The sequence below is a fragment of the Myripristis murdjan genome, chromosome 13, assembly GCF_902150065.1.
Source record: "Myripristis murdjan chromosome 13, fMyrMur1.1, whole genome shotgun sequence".
In the NCBI taxonomy this organism is placed as follows: Eukaryota; Metazoa; Chordata; class Actinopteri; order Holocentriformes; family Holocentridae; genus Myripristis; species Myripristis murdjan.
In genome coordinates this window covers 20,000,770-20,026,594 of record NC_043992.1, presented here as the reverse complement: position 1 = coordinate 20,026,594, position 25,825 = coordinate 20,000,770, and the positions used below count along the sequence as shown (strand labels likewise).

At 41.5% G+C, this 25,825-nt stretch overlaps 1 protein-coding gene across 2 annotated transcripts in view; it reads left to right on the top strand.

The window, feature by feature from the left end:
* The window catches only part of dscamb (Down syndrome cell adhesion molecule b), a 141,456-nt gene that overhangs the window by 5,758 nt on the left and 109,873 nt on the right, over positions 1-25,825 (top strand). For both annotated transcript variants that reach the window (XM_030067666.1, XM_030067665.1), the window contains exons 2-3: positions 15,843-16,160; positions 17,494-17,640. In XM_030067666.1, the coding sequence (XP_029923526.1) occupies positions 15,843-16,160; positions 17,494-17,640 (465 nt within the window). The remainder of the gene's footprint in view (positions 1-15,842; positions 16,161-17,493; positions 17,641-25,825) is intronic.

The following is a 25,825-nucleotide window of genomic DNA, read 5'->3' as shown; positions in this document are numbered from 1 at the left end:
TGATAGCAAAATAGAAGCTGATCCAAATAGAAGGATCCACACTGTACTCTTTCTAATGTCTTGGCTTAACATATTTAAAGGACAAATTATTGGCAAACGAGAATCACAAACCCTATTCATTTTCAACATAGACAATAAAAATAAATAAATAAACAAATAAATAAACAAATGAATGAGGGAATCACATGTGTCCCTGGAAGTCTCACTCACCAAAGTTTTGTTTCCACGTGCTATATGACATGGTATTCAGCATCAGCGATGACTCGGCTATTAGAAATTAAAAAGTGTATTTCAAAGTGTATTTACGATGCACTTCATGCCCATTGTGGATGGTCCTTCATACAGTGGAAAACTGGAAACAGAAACAAAAGCCAGTCCCAGATTGTCATGAGTTCTGAACTTCCCAGGTTATATAAAGTTCTGGGTTAACATTTATAATCGAAAAAGGGCTGTAACAAAGGGGTTCTATGCATGTGGCATAGAGTTTGCATGAGAACAGTCATCTGTACTATATTGGGCATTCCCTCCACAGGGTGAGTGTCCTGCTCAATGTGGAACAGGGCCATGGTGCATGCAGTGAGCACCCCACCGGGGCTTTTGCCCATTTTGAAAAACAGGTGATGGAGGTGTGATGAGCTTGCTATTCATCACCCACCAAGACAAACACTCACGTTGGACCTCATAAATACTGTCTCTTAATCCAGTCCTCCACATGCCAGGGCTGTGCTTTGAACTAGACACACACGGAGGCCCCAGGCTGAATTGATCCCTGCTACTCTGGGCTAGGCGGGACTCATGTGCCTCATGTATTGTGGATCACCAACATGCCTCTCACTCTCTACTTTTCTCCATCCTGCTCCCTTTGAGCTTGGCGTCCTCCTCTCATATTTCATAGGCCTCTCTTATTATATATGCAGACCCTTTTTTCTCCATAATACATCTCTGTCAGTTTCTCTTCAGCCTATTCATACTTTTCCAACCATTGCATCTTTAAATTGCAGCTCGACTTCTCAATCAGATTATTTCTGAATGCATTTTCAGAATGTATTTCACCATCAGCGCCTGCCCATGCCTGTGATACTGCACAGTCCAAACAGTAAAGTAGGCTAAGGGATAACGGAGGAGGCAGAGCTGGATAGACAGAGTGACAAAAAGACAAATGGGTCCAGCTTGGTTTCTCGACACTGCTCTTTATTTTTAAACCTGGCACAGATGCTAAGATTTAAGACCAAGTTAGTGGCGTTTATTTTTAGCTGGCCATTTTTAAAGCGCTGTCATCTTGTTGGAGTTGAGGTAAGGTGGATGAATGTGCGCGTGCATGTGTGTGTATGTTGTGTGAAGTGGTGCTCTTTTTGTGTGTGTTTGCTGGTGTTTGTGTGCAGGCCCATATATATGTGTATGCGGCGTGTGGTTTTGCGACTGTGCGTTTTTAGTGTTTGTGTGTACGTGTGTGTGTGTTTAATTGCGGAGCTTGTTGCATGGGTGGGTTAGGGTGTGACATGGAATGGAGCCACAGGAGTCTGATTTATGTCCTTCCAGCCACTCATCGATCCCCCGGCCTGGTGTGAGACTGAGTGCATCGTCAATACCTCTAGCACTTTGTGGTATTCCTAGAATTCCCCGATCTCCTCCACTCGGTCCAAGGTGTGATGCTGCAGTAAGCCATCTTGTCCAAGATCAAATAAAAGGGCATGGGGCCTGGCAGCAGTGTATTTGATTGCGGGGCAGTCCACACAGTGAATAGATCATTTTCCAGGGAGAAGTGCTGCTGTTGGATCCAGAGAATTGGATCTATTATTTGTACAAAGAGAGGTAATTTGGACAGAGCTCCGCATGGGTCCTGAGGAGCATGTAGCTGTTTACATGTTGCTAAGTGTCCCCATAGACTGTTGCCAGGATGAGGTCTATTATGTGTTGCTCTCCCTCTCTATCTAGCCCATCCGTCCCCACAAGTGATTATGCTAATTAGTGTTTGATCAGATGATTAAATTAAAACTCGATTCATCCAAAGTACTAAATGCTCAGAATACATTTGTGTCTGCTCGGGCTGCCTGGCTTCACACAGCACGCGTTCCCTGTTGCCTCTCCAGCACACTGGAGAGAAGGATGACCTGAGAGGAAAGCAGAGGAGAGAGGGGAGGAATGGTGTACAAAAATACCTCTCCTTTTTATTCAGGCAGTGGCGTGTAGAGAGGGAGGGTAGTAATGAAGCAAGCTGGGGGCTGATGGAGAGAGGAGGAGAAGAGATGGAGAGAAGAAAAGAAGGGAGGAGAGGAGAAAAATAAGCAGGGTGGGGGGATGTAGTGGGGGGTTGCTGAAAGGAGCCGTGCTGTGGTCCCCTAAGTGTTGAATAAACATGCTTGGTTTAGGGAAATGGCTGCGATAAATGTTTAATATGATAAGTCCATAAAGATGGTCAAATGAGTCTGGAGTATTAAAATCAGCATGGCACGCAGCAGCTTTAAGGGGTGGTGGTGGCGGTGGTGGGGAAGGGGGGGAGTGGCTGATAATGGCAGGCAAAGCTAACAGAATGAGAGGAGCTGGTTGCTGTGACATCGACATTAACACACTTCACCGGCTGTGGGTCACAGACGTCTCCTGGACACAACAGGGACAGTAGTCTGTCTTCAAAGGAATGCCATGGTCTGATAATTACATTATTGCGTGTACCATAATGCTAACCGCAGTATTTTTGTGTCGTTTTTCTGAGCGTTTCCTTACTTCAAAGCTCCAAAGTGCTGTAAAATAAAAGGAGTAAATCAAACATTTTAGCAATCAGCTAGAGTAAAAGGAGTTGCACTGTTGACACAGTTATGTCCCACAGCTTATTAAGAAGAGGGCCCAAAATAAAATTGTGCACAGTAAAACAGAAGTGGTTGATTAATTGACTGTAGTGAATTAGATACAATTTACCAGCCAGCACACATTATAATCATCGATATCACTGGAAAGTCGCATGGCTCATTTCCACTGTTGAATTGTTTGGCACAAACATCGCTTCTGATACATTCAGCAAACTAAAGATTATGAAAATTAAATGTACTGGCCCCAGCAAAATATAAAATAACCTTGGTTTGCCCATGATTCTGCTGTAATTTTCAATCAAACATTTTTTTTCCAATCCTCACTCCAGAGGATAGTTTGTGTCTTGTTGGGTAGCTTGCTCTGGTTTCTACACCTGTATCAGAAAATGAGATGGTGCTTATTGCCCGTGTGCATGGAGAGGAATGAAATTCAGCCTGTGGTTTTCATTAGCACCAATTGGGATGGATGACTAGTTAATAATTCATAGTGTAATGGAGGGTTACAGATGAATATGTCCAGTTTGTCATCATTTAAGAAAAGGTCTGTTGTAGCCAGCTAGCACGTACAGATGATAGAGAATGAGGTCCTTGGCAGTAACAGGTCACTATCATCAGGTCATTCTCCTCAGTGGCCTCCTCAGTAGCTGGTGATCACTGAAACCTTTATGAACACTGAAACTCCTCGAACATTCTGTTTTTCTTAGCAGGCATGCAGGTGGACAGCAGTCATGGTACGATACCATCAACAGCGGCATATTTGAAGGCCCTTAACTTTAATGTTTGGTGACATAATAAGGTTGGATGTCCAGTGTGTACTGTGTCCACTTGACTAACTGGTCTATCAACATAGCAGTGAGGTAAGGGCTCTGCCAACAGGCATCTGTACGATGAGAAAGCTGCTGCTTAATCATGTTACAGAAGAGAGACGGTGTATGCTGACCATTAGATTAGGTTGGAAGCGATTAGATTACATCCACTAAAGCCTCAATCAGTTATTTTTGAGTATAACAGTAAATTGCAAATAGAGTCTCGGACGGTAGAAGTTCCTTGTTTACAAACAATACAGGCGTAATCAAATGATTTGCTGGTGAGCTGACTCAGCTGGAATGTGCCAGCTGAACTGTCATCACTGAAAATTTAGTGCAGCCTGTGATAATGACAAAGATACTACTGGATATTTGAAGTGCGGGCCACAACAAAACACAACTTGAATCATAAGGAGTCACCGCGCACTCATATGCTCAGTGCAGTAGCGTGTTACTCAATGTTTTGACATATATGTCTTCGTCAGGGTGTAACTGTGTAACTCGTTAACAAGGTAAATCATTTCCTTGACAGATATGTTTGCTGAAATGTGTTTTTACTGGAATGAATGATATATTACTCGCAGTGAGGCCGTGATTGTGCAGCAACTTGTTAGCTTTCTAGTGCCTGTGATAAACTGGATATCATCATTAGACCATAAAAGGAGCTTTCTCTACCAAGCCGTGTCTGCATGTGTTTACCTCCTCTTGTGGTAAACTGGATCCCTCACACTATAGCATTTTGAGGCTTTTCAGATACTTCCCTGTGACTGTCTAGTCTGTCTGGCCATCACTGTATCATCCTATGTGGCAAACCACCAATGTGGCAAATCTACCATAAAATGTATTTTTAAATAATATTGGCCTAGGCAGGTTTGTCAAAAGGATTAGCATTAGCTTTCCATAAATACATTGTGCTCCCCCACCATTCTTGTTAATTAGGATGTGGAGAGGCAACATACACCACAATATTGCTCTCCTCAGCTCTTGGAGAAATTAGGAAATAATTCTCATTAATGGGTAAGTTTGCAGGTGTTGAAAACCTAAATAAACCAAGGGAAGTTGTTTCTAATTGCATTTTATTAGATTACATTAGATGTTAGAACATTTGATATGTTCTGATAAAGAATATACAGTATTTGCAATCCTTTGGAAATATGATCAATACACAATAAGCACAAACCTACCCATGAAGTTGATAGTAATCATAGGGGTTTGGTTCATCACTGTTGTGACTTTCCCTCCACTTTCTAGTGCCCTTGTTACATCATGTAGCAATATTAGATTTGTACCAGTAGTTTTTATTCATCATAGACAGCAGCAGAGGGAGCTGCTATAGCTTGCCACAGTATAATCCCTCATCAGATCCTCTCTTCTGCACTCATCAGCAGTAGCAGCATAATTTAGACATCAATGTCTCTATCGCTCAGTTTTACCCACTGAGAAACAGTCCAGGGTTTCTTCCCTTAATGAGACAGACAGCCACTCTGGCCCATTTAAGACATGAAAATAGACTTGGGAGGAGGCTCATCTGCGGTGGGGGCTTCGTTTTGGTGCTGCCCGCCCCTCCTAGACATCAGAGGACAGATCTGTCGCCGTGGATCAGCCGCCTGCATACAGCCAACCCTCTCTACAGTCACAGCACTGCTTAATATTCATGAGAGCAAATTGAAAGACAGTCATTTAACTTCCCTGTATGGTGTATTGCCTGAGGGAAGATCAGATCAGGGGGAATGCTTACTCACACTGGACTGCCTGGCCCCAGCTGGTTGCTGTGCGACTGTTTTAAAACTTCTTGCTACTATACCTCCTTCTCAGGCTCAGGGCCTTTGGTAAATGGCTAGGATTTGCTTTGCTGAAAAATGATTTTCAGCCCTTCGAATTAGATCTGACGTTTTCACTGCTGTATATATACTGTTTAGAAAATATGTATCAAATTTGGGTCATGCACTGGTTACGGTGGCATTTTTAGCTCCGGTGTAAATCCAGCCACTGAAAGCTGCTTGATCTCAGTGTCTGTAGTTGGAGTGATTTTTAAACTCTGACATGCTTTAGTTATGCATACACGTGAAACATAAGCCCCTTTTATACAGGCTGTTCGAGGCGGGAATGTTGTGCCGTTATTCTGCCTCACCATTCTGTATAAAAAATACAAACACAGAGTAGAGGGGCATTGTTGTTGCAGAGGTAAGCCGGCAGTGGAGTCACACAGCTGAACTGACATCTGTGTGAAAAGCAGAGCCGGCAGGATGGGACTTATTTCTGATTGCACAAACACGGTGGTTGCACAAATTGTATGCATCAACATGTTGTATCCCAGTGGTTCTCAACCTTTTTGGTGTCAAGGACCCCCAATTTAATATACATCAGGCCACAAACACATATTTGATCAGATGTAGTCTCAGGGATCTCCATCTGATAAAATTTAGATGTTCCATAACTGTCTTTACTGCAGATTGGCAGATTAACAGTAATGAGTGTGAAACCTATGAACTGAATAGTCATTGTGATACATTACCTCATTAGGGTAACTTAATCAACTTTACTGTAAATATGCCAGAATCAGCCTAGAGGCTAGTTTTTAGTCCCTGGCCAGGTGTGAGATTGGCAGTATAAAGTCAACCTAAAATCAAGAAACAAGCAGATATGAGGACAAAAGGACAACAGCAGAATCAAGATAGGACAAACAACAGGGCAGTTTAGCAGCACACAAGTTGCATATTGACAATATTGCCAAAGGATGAAGGCATTTAAAATAGTGCTGTCAGATTGGGTGGCTTATAAACCATGTTTGTAACTGTCTGGAAAAGCACCTGTAAGTGGTGAGTTGCCACAGCATTCTAATCATGTGCTGCTTCAATTGAAAAAGCAGATTGACTGAAAGCAGATTTTCTTAGTTGGATAATGCAGTTTCCTCTTGTCGTCTGATTTGTATTTACTCACTGCCTGACAAAGTAACTGAGTGGGGGAGGAGCCATGTCATGAATAATTTTACAGATGAGACAAATATATTTGCATGCATGACAAGGCTGTCCCAGCACAGAAGGTTATATTTTTCTAGTATACGACAGTGTTAGGTTTCTTATCAAGGGTTTTTATGGTTTGTTTATATAATGACTGTAGTGGCCTGAACACTGAACTACTTGCCTGTGACCAGCTTGTTAAACACTAGGTTAGGTGAGTAATGATCGTAGCATTCATGTACATTCTAGCAGCCTCACTTGACATGCAATTCCTTATGAATCTGAAATTTGCTATGTAGTACATGACCCTGTTGCAAACCTTCTTGGCCTGAGTTTTGAATGAGAGATTGAGTCTATCACGATCCAAAGTATTTGAATTCTTTGATAATTTCTAATCGTCCAAGAACAAGTATGTGTGGCTCAACAGTATTGCAGGCGTTCTTTGCAAAATTCATACTAGTGGTTTTTGACACATTTAGTTGTAGACCGCAGTGGTTTAACCATTCGGGAACATGAACACTTGTGTTGGTTAGGATGGAGGTAACTGCTTTTTGTACTGCTGTGTACATACATAACAGTGTCATCAGCGTACAATACTGAAACCCCCCCCTCACAGACCCCTGTGGGTCCCCGGAGCCCAGGTTGAGAACCACTGTTGTTTACGATGCGCAGCAACTTTGCTTGCGTTTGAAGAGTGGTATAAATGTGCAGTCAGTCCACCCTCCATGTCACTGCCCAGTGCTTATGTTATATGTCACACTAGGTGCTGACAGTGTTGTGTTACAAGTCATGCCTCTGCTCCTGCAAAACCGGCACACCATCTAAAACTCACTGGTGTAGCATGATATTGGCTTTGTTTGGTTCAGTGTAAAAAAGTAAAACGGGTCTAATGATGACTCCTCTTTATGGCAACATTGCAGGATCTCAGTTTAAAAAGAGCTATGGACTGCCTCATACCAATACTGCACAGACTTGGAGGACGGATTTGCTAAGGTGGAAAGTTGCTGTTTGGCTACTGTGGGTCTCAAATATAAGCGAGCCAGGTATGATCTCCAGGTCCCAGGCAGACTTGTCCTCAGGGTACAGAGCAGAGAGCTGCTTTAATTACCCAGGGTTCCTGCTGTCACTGTGAAGCAGCCGGTGCCACCGCTGCCGTGCTGCGTTGAGTCCCCCTGCCGTGGTGGCGATGACAACTCAGACAATGGCTGTGCTCGCTCAACAGATGCAACACGAGTGCCCTCTGAAATATGGGAAGCCGAATCAATCCTTTCTGTCTCTGTGATTTCCTCTTTATCCTTCTTGTTTGTTCTCTCTTCTTCCTCTGTCAGAGCGTGTTCATGAAAAAGCACGAATGATGGAATCACATCCACGACTAGAGAATGAAGTTTAATGGCTTGTCACTCGTTACCTGTTTAACTCTACGTCCATGGGCTTAGCAGTGCATGTGCATGAAGAAGAAATAATCAAACCAGCCCTGTGTGACTTTCAAACATCCTGATCAGGGGTCAGATTAGCAATTTCCCTCCTCACACTTGAGGTTTTGTATTCCAGATTGGGGAAGCGAGCATGTCTTAGTGCCTTGGAGCAGCTACCTCATTCTTGGGATCCAGCAAAGAGGCAGTTAGTGCATTCATCTATTTACCTGCTGTTTGTTCCCATCGGCATTGATTGCACGTTTACTTAAATGAAGCGCCTCAGTGGCTCTGAAAGCACCCTGCCATGGTTGGTTACATCCTGTCAACTGATCAGCTCTATAGCATGTGAGGGATAGCAGCCTTGTGAAGATACATATGCGCTGTTCCTCATATTGTGCAGCAAGACAGTAAACAGTAAACACAATTTGTGTTGGAAATAATTTATCATCAGGTTGCAAACACTATTGATTTTTCGAAACAATAGCACAATACAGTGGGCTAAATGTTGCTTAATGGTCAAAATTTTCCAATTATGTCTATTTTGTTACGATTGACAAGAAACAAAATCAAAATAGTGTTGGCTTTTTATACAGCAAATGGCATAAACCAGCCAGAGTGTCAAGGGAGAACCGACACACCTTCATTGTAAACAAAGAAGATGGAGATGGAGCAGGTAGAAAGACTTGTTTTGTTTGTAAGCAAGTAATATGAGTTGGATGACACCTCTGCTAAAACATACAAAGGCGGCTACAAAACCAACCACACAGAGGCACTGCTGTAAGGGAATATCTGGTGATTAAGAGTTTCAGATTAAAGCATATGTCATTGTTTTGCTGGCTAAAAATGCTGCAAACTCCTCCTCACTATGTTTAAATGTTTACTGCTTCCTTTCCTCCACTTTGTACATTCAAAACCCTTTAACCCACACTTCATCATGCATAATCCCACTTACAGGGCCATTTGCCAACAATAAAAATAGGGAGAGATAGCTAATTAATTCAGGAAGCAATGTGCACATACTATTTTTGTAAAGGTACAGCCTAGCAACAGAGCAGCTACCATCTCGTTCGGCTAACTTGAGCCACGGCCCAAGTTAGTACCTCTAAAACGACATGAAAAATACACCACTGAGCTCACTGTCGGTGTTATCGCCAATGTTATTGCCTGGATTATTAACAGTTTTGAAGCAGTCGGGATTTTAAAAACAGGACTTTAGGTGGAGGCTAATGGCTAAGGTAGGCTAACTTAATTAGCTTAATGCTCAAGTTTCAGTTTGTCACTTTTGCTGCATAAGTTGGTTTGAAACTTTGACAAGCAGTGTGATTAAACTTGAGCGAAAGGCCGTCACATCAAGTTGATTGTGTCAAGTATTAGAAAAATCAGTGTCAATCAGTGTCAATTACTGATAACTAGGCTGGCCCACCTCCCTATTTTCTGTTTGAAACAGTGAATCTCCAGCTAACAGTTAGCCTTAACCAGTGCAACAATAAATTAGCTATGTGAATATATACCCATGTAGATAGTAGGCTATTTATATCAATCCCTTCCCTCACCATGAGATTTACGGCAAGCAATGATATTTCAAAGCCTCCATAGAGTCCAATGGACCTTGGAACTTGCCTATAGCGCCAGTTAATTTAGATATCTTTGTAACATTTACCTTGATTTTTTTTTTTTCTTAATGGTTACCTCTGTCCTTTTACAGCACACTGTCCACAAACTAAATCAAAGACTCCCAGTCAACTTTTCACAAGATTCAAGTGTTATGTTAACCTTGGTGACAAGTTATAGTTATTTGAGACCCAAATAGTGTTTCACTGGGATGAATGTCTCACGGCACTCACCTTAATAAATACTAAAAAAAAAAACTGCACTGCTGATCTGCTCTATGAAGGATGGCATGCATTATATCTCAAGGAGATGCTGACACTAGTTCTTCCACCAGAACCAGAAAAGACAGGTTCAAGTGAAACAGCCTTTTCTTTTCTTCCCTTTCTCCCTGAAGATATCCTGTCAGAGAAAAATCATAGTCAATTATAGATGCATATAATGCATTATTGAACAGTGTCATTTATTTCACCTTTATGGCTTAGCTCATGAAAAATTATGCCAATTACTGATTTTCTCTCGGGCAATGTAGTAAGTGGTTGGGCCCTGAGGCCGGTTGTTGGGGCATGACTCGGTGCTCTTTGTGGGGTCTGAAAGGGCAATGTACCTGCGTCACTGGACCATTTGTGGCCTGACTTGTGAGCTTAGTCAATTAGGAAAACGAGTAGTGCGCTGATATGTACCTTCCACTCGAGTCCATTTCTTTTCTTAATTAAATCACTCTCAGTATCACTCAGCCAGTCTAAATTTAGTTGCTCCCACATATTTTTCACATTTGAAAGACGAATATCAAAACAGCCCTGATATAAATCCTAATCCAATTTCTTTGATGCTTGCACAGAATGCACACGTCCACAACTCCTTTGATGTACTTCTTTCCATCCATTTGCTATTGTTGCATTGTAACTTTCAAAATATCAATTAAGTAAGCACCTAAATTATATTTTCTGAAAACTTTGATGTTTGGGAGTTTTATCTGTCACTGGACTTTTTTTGGGGGGGGGGGGGTTCTTTTGGATTTCTAAATGACTAGCTGTGCTGCGATGATTTCCGTGAAAACAAAAGCCTGTGTCTTTCTGTCTTTCCGTTCCGCTCCATGTTTGAAAATGTCATCATATCTGGATCTCAGACAAAGCATTTTGCTGACACATTACAACAAAATTCAAAAAGGGTCTTTATAATAATAACTACCACATTTCATATTGCACACACAAAGGCGATGCCTCCTGAATGCAACATCAGTAATGGCTGTGTGATTTAAAATATAGACACGAACAATTTCAAAGCGTCTTGTGTTTCTGACTAACCTTGAGCACAGTCCATGAACAGGTGGGTTTTGATCTCCCCCCTCATGGCTCCAGTCTGTATTATCAACAGAGCTCTGAGAAGATTGATACTCCCTGTGCCAGCTGGAAAAAGAGAATGAATCAGAATTTAATATGACTTTGATGTATTATTTTCATCTTGGCCGTTGCCACAGACCCGCTGAGAACCCAGCACAGTATCAGCTGCATTTTAAAAGATTCAAATGGCAAAAACTTTTTGATATAAAATACTGTACACGAATGTGTATAAAAAGTTCCTCTGCTGAGAGCACATACATTCTTTGCCAAAATATGATCAGAAAGTCTCTTTTTGTCAAGTAAAGAAACTAGACATTCAGAGCTTTTCCTGTACATGTGAAACTACAGTCTGTATCATGAGTACTTTCTTCAAAATCAAACAGCTGAAAAATCTCATGGAAAACAATTAGTTTAATTAATCAAGAGAGAATGCCATATCATGATTCCTTGAATACCATCTTGCACTGTTTGAGTTGCATGTAAAATGATACTGGAGTTAAAAGCAAATGCCATTTGGATGCCTAGAACTAGTGGCTGAGACAGAATAGCCTACTCCAATAAACTGTTTATTAGTGATTCATTCACATGAGAAAATGCTTGCTGTACAACAATTACTTAACTTGAGACTAGACTGGGCCTGGCTGGGAGTCTGTCTATAGCAATCAAAGACGTAATCAACATGTAATGAATAGAAAAATGGAGGCTGGAAATTTGGGAGGCTGTCCCTGGCTAGACCTCTGATGTCATACTACTCACCGTAAGATACCTCACGTGTGTGCATGTATGCATGTGTGGTGTGTGTGTGTGTGTGTGTGTGTGTGTGTGTGTGTGTGTAACTTGCATGTGGGCACCATGAGTCACCCCCGGATAAAATTCTCACTACCTCTGTTGCTTGAGCAGAGGGTTTTTTGAAAGACCAAAGGAGCTGAGGTGTAGGTCTGCCCTCTGTCTACTGGTCTAAGATGAGGTTTTTATATCTTATTAATTATGACTGAATATGCGAAACTGATCTGAGATCATTTCTTATGTAATTTGTTATCCAAGGACTAATCTGGGATTTAGAAAGCAACTCAAAACTAAAGTAATTAGTAATTTAATTACTTTTTAGAGAGAATAATTACTAAAGCATTTTGATTTTTACCATTTGTACACAGTAATGAGTAACTTTATTATTATTATTATTATTATTATTATTATTTGGATTAATTTACCCAATATTGGTGCTAATGGTATGGAAGCACTGCTGTCTTGTGTTAACTAGATAGATAGATAGATAGAGAGAGAGAGAGAGAGAGAGAGAGAGAGAGAGAGAGAGAGAGTGAGAGAGAGAGAGAGAGAGAGAGAGAGAGAGCGAGAGAGAGAGAGAGAGAGAGAGAGAGAGAGCATCTTCAGAACTTTCAGCATTAAAACTTGAAACAGACGTGCCAGTGTGCATTGTTACCTGTGGCCTTTAGCGGGTCCACAGGTGACAGATCAAAAGATAGAAATGCATTTGCAAATATCGACTGTAAGCTATTCACAGTATTAGATTTACATATTTAGCATGTAACATCCATACTGAAACATGTGCAGAGTAGGCAGATGTGCATTGTTACCTATCATGCTGTACAACACACAGATGTAGATAACATAATGGCCAATACAGAAATTAGACTGAAATGATCATTGATAGCACTTACAGATGGAGGTCACATGCAGAAAGAAAGAAGAATGATATGCAGACAGATAAACAGATGTGGACAGATTTGATGATGAGACAGACACTCTCCCCTGTCCCTCGATTTGCTACTTGCTGGCTGGCCTGTAGGCTGAGTCACAGCTGGCACACTGAGTTATATTCTAAAGCACCACATATCTATTGCTGGAAAAAAAATGCCTCTTGATACTTGTTTGCCTCCCATAGAATTCGATGTAAAAAATTGTTGACTATTCTGTTAATCCACAAATCTTTTAGCCTTACAGAAACAATATGTGTAAAAGTATCAAAAGCCCATTCACTCTCTGTGAAAGTGGCAGTGCAGTGGTGGCAGCTTCTCCCCAGTTGTCCTTTTGGAAATGTAAACTTGGATTATCCTGATTGGGTCCTCTGATGACTATAACTCTATTTTCACTTTATCAAGGAGGCCAGAGCTGTCAGCAGGATCTAGAGGAGCTGCTGTGATGGACTCACTTGGTTCAGGCTGTGTTGCAGTCAGCAGGGTATATGTGTCAAACCATGTGCCACAGAGGGCCGAGAGGCTGCACGTTTTCATTTCAACCAAAAACTCCACCAGGTGATTTCACTGATTAGTCCCTTCTCTCTGCTTGAAGGTGAGGTGACGATGGTTTTGGTTGGAATGAAAACCTGCAGCTGCTTGGCCCTCCATGGCACATGGCTCAACATCCCTGCCATAGATGGTGTGCTTGTTCATGTCTGTTCTGGCTGATCCAAACATACATTCATATATTTGAAATTCTTCATTCGAGACAGAATGACATAAACATATATGGGTGGAAAAACGGTTATTCCACTTGAACCCATGCTATTGCACACATTGTGAATTTGCCAAAATGGATTCAGTGCAGCACATGCAGTATCTAGACAAAAATCAGTCAGCTAGTGCAGGATGCTTGTTACGGCAGTGATATTTACTGGAAAGTAAATGGTTGTAATGGTGGGTGATAGGTTTAGTCATTGTGTGAAATTGTTTGGCAGTAAATAGAGTATAGCAAATGTTCATATGTGAAACGTCTTTACTGTAACTTTAACATGGTGCAACTAGTTAGTGTAGCCATTAGTTAACTGTTATGCTTAGCTACTATGAGTTTTATATAAGCTGAATGTTTTATTGAGCTGTGATAAAGAACAGTGGATTAAACTGATGACAGGGACTATTTTTGCAGACATCCAGCTGATCAGATTCAAGTATTCATGGTGGCTGTGGCATAAATGACATTATAATATGGATTTTGGTTAGCAAAAACTAATTCAGTTTGCTTCAAAGGCACAACTATCTCCATGCTGGTTAGTCTGCCATTCATTTATAATGTGTGGCAATCAGTCAAAATCTGGTGTAGTGTTTGTTAGGCTTTCCTGGCACATGTTTGGAGATCACTAAATTAGACAAATAGACTGGCAGCACTGCAGCTAGTGGAGTTATTACTTACACTACCCATAGACTGATGACATATAAAATTAAATATTTTAGCCAATGAAAAACAGTACATAATGATGCAAAATTTACATTGCAGTGTTGCCAAGTCTTTTCCAAGGAAAGTAGTTACTGGCTGCCAAAAAAATAGTGAGAGATCATGTAAAGGTGTTTTATACATTTTATATGGTTTCTGCATCTTAGCGGAGGTACACAACTAAGCTACTCAGTTTGAGTAATATAAATAAATCTAATTAATTTCACTCAGGCAGTTGAAATATGGACTGTGTGCAATGGAGTGCAATCAGAGAGAATTTCTTATATTTTGAACACTGATAAAGCATAAATGTAAAAAAAAAAAACAAAGCTGAGCCGTTAAAGGAAATCACGTAAATGGCAAAAAAAGAAGAGAAATATAGCTTAATTTTCACCCTGACATCGCTATATTTTTTTATGTCGCAATCATTTTGAATGGGTGTCCCTCATTAGTGACACCAGATGAGTGTTTGTGCGCATGTGTTTGTAGATTAGCGTGTCATTGGAGCGTCTCATTGCTGGGTTAGAGCTGCTGGAGCAGAGAAAGGGATGGAAACGGCTGCAATTTGAAACCTTGTTAGGAATTTATGAAGTGCTAAAATGTTTTCTCCCCAGAGAGGGTCCAAGCCAGCTGCCAGTGCCACTGTAAGCCATTTAGTGCACAGCCTCTGGGCTCGTCACCAGCCTGAGATGGCAAGCTAGATACACACATACATAGACACACTCACACTGACACACACACACACACACGTCTACGTGCACGAATGCATGCGCATGCGTGCACGTAGACACATGCATGTACAGAGAACTGCCTGAGATCTGTGCTTGGCTAGGTGCAGCCAGGAGACGTCTGCTAGCTGCATCACTCAGAAATCAAACAGCTAGCAATTACCAGTGAGCCAGCTGAAGCTAATTGGTCCTACAGTGTCACTTTTTACCCTCCTTCCCTCTGGAGAGCGTTCCTGCACAAACTGCATTTAACATCATTCTCATTACTGTGATGTTGGCTTGTATCAAAGCTCGAGCATAATCAAGGCAACTGACCTTATTTCATAATTGATAGTAGTTTATGTTAATTTAATGTTCCTGAGGTCCCAGGGATGGGAATACATTGATAAATCAAACAACGCTGATCATGCCCTATAAGCTGAAGTATTTATTTGTGATGTAGAACTGTGAAAGTGAGATTAATCTAAGTAAACACTGAAACTGTCTCATACATTTATTGTAAGAGCCCGACTCAGTGGGATGCTCTGACATTATAACCATGGCATTAAATATCCTCTGTCAGTATTGCAGGGAGCTTGGAATTTTAATGTGCTATTTGCAATCATAATGGTTTTGAAATATTGAATTCTCTTGATTTCTTTCTTTCTTTTTTTTTTTTTTTTACATGCTTTTTATATATTAATTGATTTTTCATTTCCAATAGTTTGCCCTTTTACACACAATTTTTCAAGAATTTATTTCCAACCAATTGATGTTTTATGAAAAGCAAGTTTTGGACTAAAACGTTAATTTTTATAGTTTCAAAATCCAAGTTCCAAGATACACTGAATCACTTATTTTCAAAGCAGTTTCAAAACATTTCAAGGTGCTTCAGAGACAGTACAAAATCACTTAATAAGTGCATACCAACAGACCTTAAAAACAAGGTTACTGTAGAAGAAGAAAACAGTGCAAATACAACCCAATGGTTCATGGTCGTAACAACAAACACCCTCTGTCTCCTCTTGCAGTTTTCAGTGAGGATCTACATTCCAGCTTATACTTTGTCAATGCATCTCTGCAAGAGGTAGTATTTGCCAGCACCACAGGGACCTCGGTGCCCTGTCCTGCTGCGGGCGCGCCGCCGGCCTCGCTGCGCTGGTATCTGGCCACCGGTGAGGAGATCTATGATGTCCCAGGCATCCGCCACGTCCACCCCAACGGAACCCTCCAGATCTTCAACTTCCTGCCATCCAGTTTCAGCAAGCTGATCCATGACAACACCTACTACTGCACCGCCGAGAACCCCTCTGGCAAGATTAGGAGTCAGGATGTCCACATCAAAGCTGGTGAGTCCACAGGAGAAGACCTGGAGTAGCAGTAATGGTGAGGGGAGTAATAGTATTTGTAGTACTACTAGTTGTGGTGGTGGTACTAGATATTGTAATAGTGCCAGTCGCAGTTGTCTAAGCTGTCTGTAGATAGTATTATTATTTGTTTTAGCATTTGTGGAGGTACTAGAAGTAGACGTAATACTAGCACTGATACTAGTAGTAGTGTTACTTTGTACTATAATAGCACAGTATAAAATTGATAGGCGTTTGAATTCAGATGAGAAGCTACTGTGCAGCAAATGGGTCTGAGTTTGAATCAGATGATTATTTTAATCAGTTTTTCATTACGTTTCTAGAAGGCATTCATATTGTTCAGCAGAACAGATGGATCAGAGTAGACTTGGCCAAAATTGTAGAGCAACACTGTTATTTTTGCTGTCACACAAAAAACAACAAATGAGAATGATTGAAGCCTGATTTGAATCTGAATTAGCAATCTTGGTAGGGAAAGATTGACTGATTGATTGATATTGACTGATGGCTCTTTGTGCAAGTTAAACTATTTTAAATGCTGAAGTTACTTGAAGTCAGTGCATAGTTTTTAAAAAGTGACTACTGGGATGCAATGTTCAGTTCACACTTTAAAATCCTCATGAAATGAATTCTAAATTAACTCCATGACTTTTACTCCCTGGAAAAAAATATGTATCTTTAATGGTAGCCTCATGCAGCAGCAGTAGGTGAAAATAAAAATTTCAACCAATCCCACACCTTTGCCTACCCCATCCAATAAAACTGTGTTTCTCTCCATAATTGATATTGTACTTGTACTACTACTATTGTGCTACTGCTTAACACTTTTGAATGCTCCCTTTGCATATTATTTCCCATGCCAGTGGTCTGTTATGACAGGAAATACATCCAGTCAAGGAAGAAAGATTCTATTTTATGGGGCCATTTTTTAAGTTTTCTTGACACATGTTATGTTTGTATGGTGACACTGACTCCAAAGCTCTGCTGTCACAAAGGTAAGAGATTTACATTTGTGTCTAACCCTCTGTAAAATATTTAAAGCTTATCTAATGACTATGATTAACCAGTGAAAAACAGATACCTTTTTCATAATATGGAAATAAGTCTACACTGAAATCTAAGAATAGTAATGTGATACCAGAGTCAGCTACAGAGCAGTACCTCTGGACCTGGCAGGGAAGCTTCCTGACATGGGATTAATAGATAGTATCTCTAACTGTAGTAGCACCCTGCTACCCAACCTCTCCAAAACAGCAAAATAAGGCAAAAGGCATCGTGCATTCAGTCAGCGTTTTTATCTTTTTGTCCTCCTCAGTTTCACGGGAACCCTACACAGTCAGAGTGGCTGACCAGAAGGCTATGAGAGGCAATGTAGCGGTCTTCAAGTGCATTATCCCTGCTTCTGTCGAGGCCTACGTCACTGTTGTATCATGGGAAAAAGACACCGTCTCACTCAGCTCAGGTAACACAAACACTGTACATATCTGGATACTGTGGACTGCATTATTTGAGCTTTTAATGGTCAGAGAACTCAGAGGACACAGTGTACAGTAAAAACCAGTCCTTGTGTCTGCAGTGTGTGAAGGCAAAACACTAGTGCTAATGGTAAACTGTCTGGCCACTTTCTCGTTGATGAAATAACAGAAAGTGAATCTTTTTTGTGCACAAACTAGTCATGGCAAAACTGTGAGACTTGAATGTTTGATGGAGGAGAAGGTATGTGTTGCTTTTTCTCACTGTTTATCTGAGCAGCCTCCCTGCTCAGCTCAGTGCTCCTTGGACACTGTGTTCTGCTTCACTGTGACTCATCTTACCTGTTTACTGTCGTATAGTCCGCCATTACTGGAGCTCTGCAGCTCTGTCCTCTCACTAGCCAGAGGATGTTGATATCTGTCACATTCAATCACTGAGCTGAGTCCTGCCTTCTCTCTCTCCTCTACCCTCCACTTCAACCAGCTCCATTTTTGACTGCAGCAAGGGGTAAAGTGGAGCAGTTTACATAGCATCATTGACCTAGTTACTCTCCTTGGTTGAATCCAATGGCACAGCGTGAGAACGCAAGAAACCTGAATGTTCTGCGGGTTGAATTTTTACTGAAGTTAAATGGGATGCTTATCTGTTTGATTGCTCCATGTACTGCCCGCTGGCTGATTTAGCTTCATACTGGGGCGTTCAGGGACCTGTAAGTGAGCACTTGATGTCATTTGACTGAGGGCAGAATCTGGGACGGTGTTTTGGTGGCATTTTAAATGCGTCTGCTCAAGCATGAAGATGTGTCCTCTGATCCATGCCAGAGACTTATTTACTCGCGGTTACTCACTGAGTTACTTGCAGGTAGCTGCTGGTTGAAGACAGTGGCTAATCTCACACAGAACAGGCAAATATGGAGCATGCAAATGTGATTATGCTCTCTAAATGAAATGAGAATCATGTAGACAAGACTCATAGATGATGTTTATCTCAACTATGGTTGGAGGGAAATTATTATTATTAGGAAACTATGTTCTACACAGTGATGTCAGTGTCAGTCTTTTTGGCTTGTGACCCCTCAACATAAATCAGTGCTTACTTGCGACCCCTTGTCACTGGCTGCATATGCAGAGTGGTGAACAGTGTCCACCTAAAGAATGGCCACCTGTTCAGGTTGTTTCATTTGCTGAATTATCAGAGGCGACATTGCGTTTTAATACTACTCACTATTTTCACAGCAAAATAGAAAAAAAAGTGATCCCCTTTGTCACACCCTGCATCGTTGTCAAAGATGTCAAAGATCCTTTTGACCAAAAGTTTGATGATACAATAAAGAATGTAGAGTCTCAACAAGTCATTTAGTCTTAAAATTATCCCTTATAAACTCCCTTATAAATTCTGTATCATTCGTCTCTCTATTTTTTCCTAAAGCAACTGACAAAATCTTCCAGTGCGATTAGATAATCCGACTTGTTTACAATGCAGTTTCACTTGTTTCAGGGTTTATTTTGTCATCATATATATAAATATGTTGAAAAAAGGCAGAATAAAGCAGATCAGCCCACTGGTATCAAAGACACTTGATTCAAGAAAATCCTGGAGACAGGTTAACTCTGGAAACAAGTGGGAATATCCCATCCCACAGGCACATTTTTTTCTCACTTGTTTGAAGAAAAATAAGATTTTAAAACTGAATATTAGACTAAATTACTTGTTAAGATGAAGATTTTTTTTTACATTATTGGCTGTGAACTTAAGGCTTTGATGCGTTGGTGTGCGAGCATTCATCTTATTGAAACCGCAAGTCAGACAGCCTATAGAATATGCAGTGAAGTTTTGATGGATTGTATTGTCTGCTCGGCGTTCTTCTGGAGTTCTTTGCAAGCATTCAAAAGAACAACGATATTGGATTGTCCGTGTTTACTCCAATAAGTATTGCAGCAGGCGAGTGCTGTCAAAAGCATGAGCACACGGTCAAAATCACTGCTGCTCCGTGATAAATATTTGATAGTAGATTCTGATGCATGAGCGGATTCACCTCGCACTGTTATGGAGAGGGTATGTTTACTCCAGAAGCGAGGGTTAGAAGGACGTGTGTGTGCATGTGTGTGTGTGTGTGTGTCTTTGTGCATGTGTGCACGTGTGAGCGGAAGAGAGAAAGAGAGAAAGTGAAGGAGAGAGAGGAGAGAGAGAGAGAGAGAGAGAGAGAGAGAGAGAGAGAGAGAGAGAGAGAGAGAGACCACAAGGATACCAACAGGGCTTGACAATGGCAACTGGATGCAGTTTGACCCAGCCTAGTTTTCCGACTCCTTCTCTAGCCCTCTTTCTTTTTTTCAATTTTTCATGAAAGAAGACTAAGTCTCAGTGGACACAAAATAAAGCTATCCCACAGCCATACTAAATTATTAATCTCAGGTTTTTGTTGGGAATGGTAACATCAAGCGCACTTCCCTGCTCTTCTATTGTGCATCAGAATGCGAGGAGGAATACTTAATGCTCGCGATATTCCCCTCAACAGGAAGACAATATGACTGGGATGAGCTCTTGGTGTTCTGGAAAAAACAGTGAGAAATATAGGCCGAAAATCTCACTTGATGATTTGCCTAATGATGACACCTTGACTCATCTAAAAGACTTTTGATCATTGTCAGCTGTGCGTATCCTCTATAAACAGCTAAGCTTTTTAATATTGTTATGCGTAAATTTGCATTTTAAAGCGAGCTCTCTAACGTTCGTGCAGAGGAGAAAGTAGTTTGAATTGTGGCTTGTGAAATCTGTGAATATCCAGTGATTCGCATCAGGGTCAAAAATAGATGCATAATTACAGACTAGGGCCTGTCTTAATTAATCAGCTGTGATTGAAAAGTTAATTACAATATGAATTACCTCTCAGAATGAGGACTGCTTAGTAGTCATTTGAAGCGGCCTGTTTTCAATGTGAATGAGCACGGTGCGAGCTCACTGGGCCCTAATGTTGCCACTAACATACCATTAACCCGTCATGCATTTTAAAATGGATCTCGCAGCACGAGCTTTCAAATGCCCGGCTCCAATCACCTCCTCACTGCTTTTGATAAACAATTGACAGAGCTAATAGAGAGATGAAAGACAGATTCGTTTCTGCCTGGCTTTTATATGGTGCACCTAATGCATCTCCTTGCTTTTTTTGTTTTCCTTGTGTGTGTGTGTGTGTGTTCATGTGTGTATTGCTGTTTTCACATGCACCTTTGTATGTGTGTGCAGCTACAGCACGTGTCTGTGTCCACATGTGTGTACGTCTTTTTTTTTTTTTTTTTTTTTAAATATGATCCTTTGTGTTGGTGTGTCAAGTGGCCACGCTTTTGAAAAGCGACGGGGCCAGGATGCTGTGTCTTTTTGTGTTTTCCCATCTACCTAGCTTTTTGTCTCATCTTTCATCATACGAGCCAGCGTAATGAGGCGGCCTTGGTTGCAGGGAAGAGCTTCAACGAAACTAGTGCTTGCCTATTGAATGGGCTGCAAACAACATGTTGTCATAGAAGCCTTGCTCTCTCCTTGGAGATTTGTGCAGTTATGCATGCTGTTTATTGTGCAATGAGTGCATGAATCCTGTGGTTACAGTAACCTTGACTCTGTTTCTTTCCCATGTATTGACTATTAGCCTTGAGCTGAGAAAGATGTTTTTACTCTGCACCCATTTTACACCATATATTGTATGTACATCTCCTATACTGTCAGCTCCTATTGACTCCTCTCACGTTGGCTCTCTTTCTATGGATGTAGGAACATCATTAGTGTAGGCTCGGTATAATCTCTGTAACAAATGGTGCACACTGTGCCTCTCTCAGTGCTTGCTTGTTTTTTGGCATGAGTCAACATTTGCAACATTTGCATTTCCATTCAAATCTTGTTTTGCAAATAAAGATGTGACACAGTTGCGCCCCTTTAGTTAAACACTGCTTTTTGCACATGTCTGGTCCAGCACAGTCTAATAAGATTTTGCAAAGAAATGAGAACACTAATACACAGATTGTGTTGTGGGTCACAGATTATTTCATTGTTAAATTCCGTTAACATAACTTGGATTATATGATTTTACCCATATTAAATAGTAAAAAAATGAAAACAGCAATACTTACGTGGCGACGGGAAACACTATGTGACAATACTATGGAATGAATAACAGTCGCATGACCTGGACACCCTATTTTGGTCATAATTAAAAAACAAATAAGCTTCTAAAATTTTATATTTCACTTTCAGCAGAAAACGTCTTTGGCACAACTGTGTTAATTCAATGCTACTGCCTGTTTCTAATCAGGCTGCCTTCACATAGCCCTTTCACCATGGGATAGCGTTTCTTGCACTTTTCATGCACAGGGAACATATTTGAATTTGAAGACATTTCCTGGACTCTGGGGAGACCAAGTTTGTTTAGTCATATGCATGCTGTGCTAGTGCTAAGGTCATTTTGCAGCAGTAAATTCACTTAGCACATCTTGCTGCTCTACTCACACAGTCACTCAGCCAGACACAGCTATAGATGTTCAGGCAGGACAGACAGCCAGTTTGTGGCCTTGTGGAGAGGAGGAGAAGAGAGGAGAGGAGAGGAGAGGAGAGGAGAGGAGAGGAGAGGAGAGGAGAGGAGAGGAGAGGAGAGGAGAGGAAGGAGAGGAGAGGAGAAAGGAAAGACAAGAAGGAGAATGGAGAGGAGGTAGAGGGGTCTCCACTGGCATTGAGAGATAGGCCTTTCTCCTTGGAACAAACACACAGGCCTTTCATCTTTTCAGGCTGCAGATTAGGCAAGAGATGGAGGACGGGAAGCTTTTCTCCAGTATTAAAGCGCAGGCTTACTGCAAGGCTGGTGGAGAGGGATGACTCCATAAGCCATTCCCACTCCCTGGCTCTCTCTCCCTCTCTCTCTCTTTCTCTCTTGCCTCCAGTTAATTGTGCCTGTCCATTCATTCCTCATTTTTGTGTTCTCTGTCTCCCTCCTCTGTGTCCATCTCTACCTTGACTTCTTTCACATAATGATAGAGTATTGTTCAAGATTACTGTTCATGAAAATGCAAAATGCTTATACACAGAGTAACTATTTTTGTAACACATTAAATATGGCACTAATAACAGAATAAGATGCTGACACACAGTAGCCTGCTGTGTATTGAACTGCACTGTGTTGCACTCTTATTGGAAAAAATGAGAGACTGATTAGCAGTCAGGGAGATCAGTTATTGTCTCCTCTGCTCCTTTCTTTGCTCTTCTACTTTCTGTTCATCTTCTTTCTCTCTTTTTCTTTCTTTTTTTGTTTCTCTCTTCTTCCTCCTCCTCTCCTCTCATTCCTTTCCTCTCCTCCTCCACTTGTCTTGACTATCTTGACTATTGGCCCTCCTCGCTTCTCATCTCATTGCATAACCTGCTTGGCACAGCGCCCCAGTCAATTTCCTCCCGCATGGAAAATACTGTTTTTTTTTGTTTTTTTTTTGCTTTACGCAAATAGGTCCATCCAATACTTGGGGCATCAGAAAAAAATATGACTAGTTAAATTTTTTAGTCACATTCACGTGGGCCGCGTCCCAACTGTGTGTTTAGCATCTTAACCAATAAAAATGCCTCTGTGCTCTCACATTCTGCTCACTCCTCTCTCTCGTGGGTTCTTGCGAGTGCTTATCGAAGCTAATTAAACAGTTTGCTTGCTAATACAATCATAGTCTTTACCAGCCACCAGCTCAGTCGCTGGAATGTTAAGGATGTCTTCAAAGCAGCTACTGTAGGTGTTTGGTCTAGAGGATCACCACTCGGCAGGGATTTATCATGCCAGCGATGTGCCACCTCTTCCATTTTTCACCGAGATTGACAGTTAGGGCACCGAGAGGCAGGCGGAGACAGGGCTGTAAATTCAACACGCCCAAAGTCAGGCCAACCTTGAAAGGAGGGCAGAGCGGTGGAAATAAGCTCTTAACTGGTGAAGAGGAAGAAAGGGGAGGAGAGGAAATTTAGAGGAGGAGAGGGCAGGTTACAGGAGAGGAAGTGAGAAACGAGTTGAAGGAAGGAAAGAGAGGGGGAAGTGGGCGAGGCACAAGCCTTTTTTCCCCGGCAAACAAGGGACTGCGTCACATGAGCCACATGATTGCCCTCCCCTCTTTCCCCCCTAGCTCTTCCTCCTCTTCTTCTCTCCCTTTCTTCTTTCCTATCTTCATCCTCCCTCACTGTTCCTTCCCTCCATCACTCCCTCTTTCTCTCTGTGTGTGCCTCTCTAGATTTCTATCTCTCTCTCTCTTTCACACACAAACATCATTTCTTGATCTTGTTGTTGGGGGCTGGAAAATGGGTCATGGCTCAAGCAGGAGTGCGTGATCCCTGCAAATAAATACATAGCAAGTGAGGGGAAGTTCTTGATATTACCATGTGCGGGCCACATACATGCATATGTGTCTGCCTGTACATGTGTTCATATGTGCATGCATGTTTACGTGTGCATGAGAATGTGTTTATGTGCGCTACTCCACCCATCCTGCAGCGAAACCCTATGAAAACAACACAGCCTATCATTTTGCCCCCCCCCCCCCCCCCCCCCCTACCCACCACCCCCCCTCCCACACAGATCAGCAGTTAGTGAAATGCTGACCCTTGTCTTTCACTGCACCCCTTTTCCCAGTGCACTAACACACAGCTGCTGGAAAGCTGTATCTATGGGAGATGGGGTGCTTAGTGTTTATTCAGGATGTTTGTACACATATGTGTGCAAGGATTTTTCATCTAAAGTATATACAGTGCCTGTAGATGTGTGTTTGTGTGCATATGTGAGTGAGTGACAGTGTGCAATGTGTGATATTGTCAAGTGGGAAGTGTTGGGGGTGGGAAGGGAGGGGGGGGTTACAGTCCAGAAAGAAAAAAAAGAGGCCAGGGAAAAAAAATCAATAGTTGTGTGCATTAATCACGGTGCTGCCAGAGAGAATTATAGGAACATGAGCTGAAGGATGCATTTTGTGCATTTGCAACATATGAGTGCTGTGTGAAGGGGATTTGGGGAATTGGGAGAGGAGGAGACAAGACCCTTTTAGCAAGAAGTGAGGGGAGAGCACAAATGGTCTGGGAGTGCTTTCTTTATATATTTTGTGCACAGTATATATCAGTGTTGACATTTTTAGAATATGAAACCTATCATAAAACTTGATTAAGAATAGCGTCTTTTTATTATTTAAAGGGTTTTAATATATATATTGCTTTAGAATCGTTTAGATTACATTTCTTGTAAAGATTTCATGATTTTTAAATAGTAAACCACATTTTCTTCTTTTCTTTTAGATTTTTTTTTTTTTTTTTTTTTTTACATTAATGTGCATATTGGTGTGTAATATAAGCCAAACAGGTTATTATTTGCTTTCACATTTTCCTTTAGCTCTCAGGATTGCCATCTGGAGAGTATGAAACCTGGCTCTGACTTTCTGTTCCCACTGTTGCTATTTGAAGTCTCCATCTTGGCTGCGGTGAGGGCTTGAGAACGTGATACATATTTGATAAGGATCGATGGTAGGGTTACAGAGACAGAGGAGGAGGGAAATCAATCTGGACTGGGCTTCCCAAAAGCATCTTAAACCTAAGGTCATCTCTTGAAGGTTCCTTCTGGCTCAGCGGCTGAGGCGTATGCTTGTGATGCTGAGGGTCTGAACCTGATGCAATTTTTTTATGCATCTTTTTCCTCCTCATTCTCACACACTTCTCTCCTGCTGTACAATTCAGTAAAATAGAATTGCTGTGAAATTCGGGTTACCAAATGTTGGCTTCATTTCACAAATTTAGTGCATTTATCATTTTAGGTGCATCTATTATATTAAGACATCTGCTGACATCTTAATCACTGCACATTAAACAATAAAACAATCTGTTTAGTAACGGAAGGCTGAACAGCAGATAACATTCTGGCAGGGTGGCTGTGATTCCCAGCTGATACTCCATACGGATAGACATACGGGCACTCTTCCATCAGTGTTTACTAATAAACAGTAGCAATATGGCAGCCATTAGGCTGTTTAGGCAGGGAATGATTAGGATGGTGATGGCTGGGCGCATTGGGAGACTGAACACGCTCTCATCTTTAATAGGCAATTTGGCTTTCTGTGATGGGGATACCCCTTTGTTTTCCACTTGGATTGAGGACAGAGGATTAAATAAGCAGTGTACTGGGGTGGGTGGGG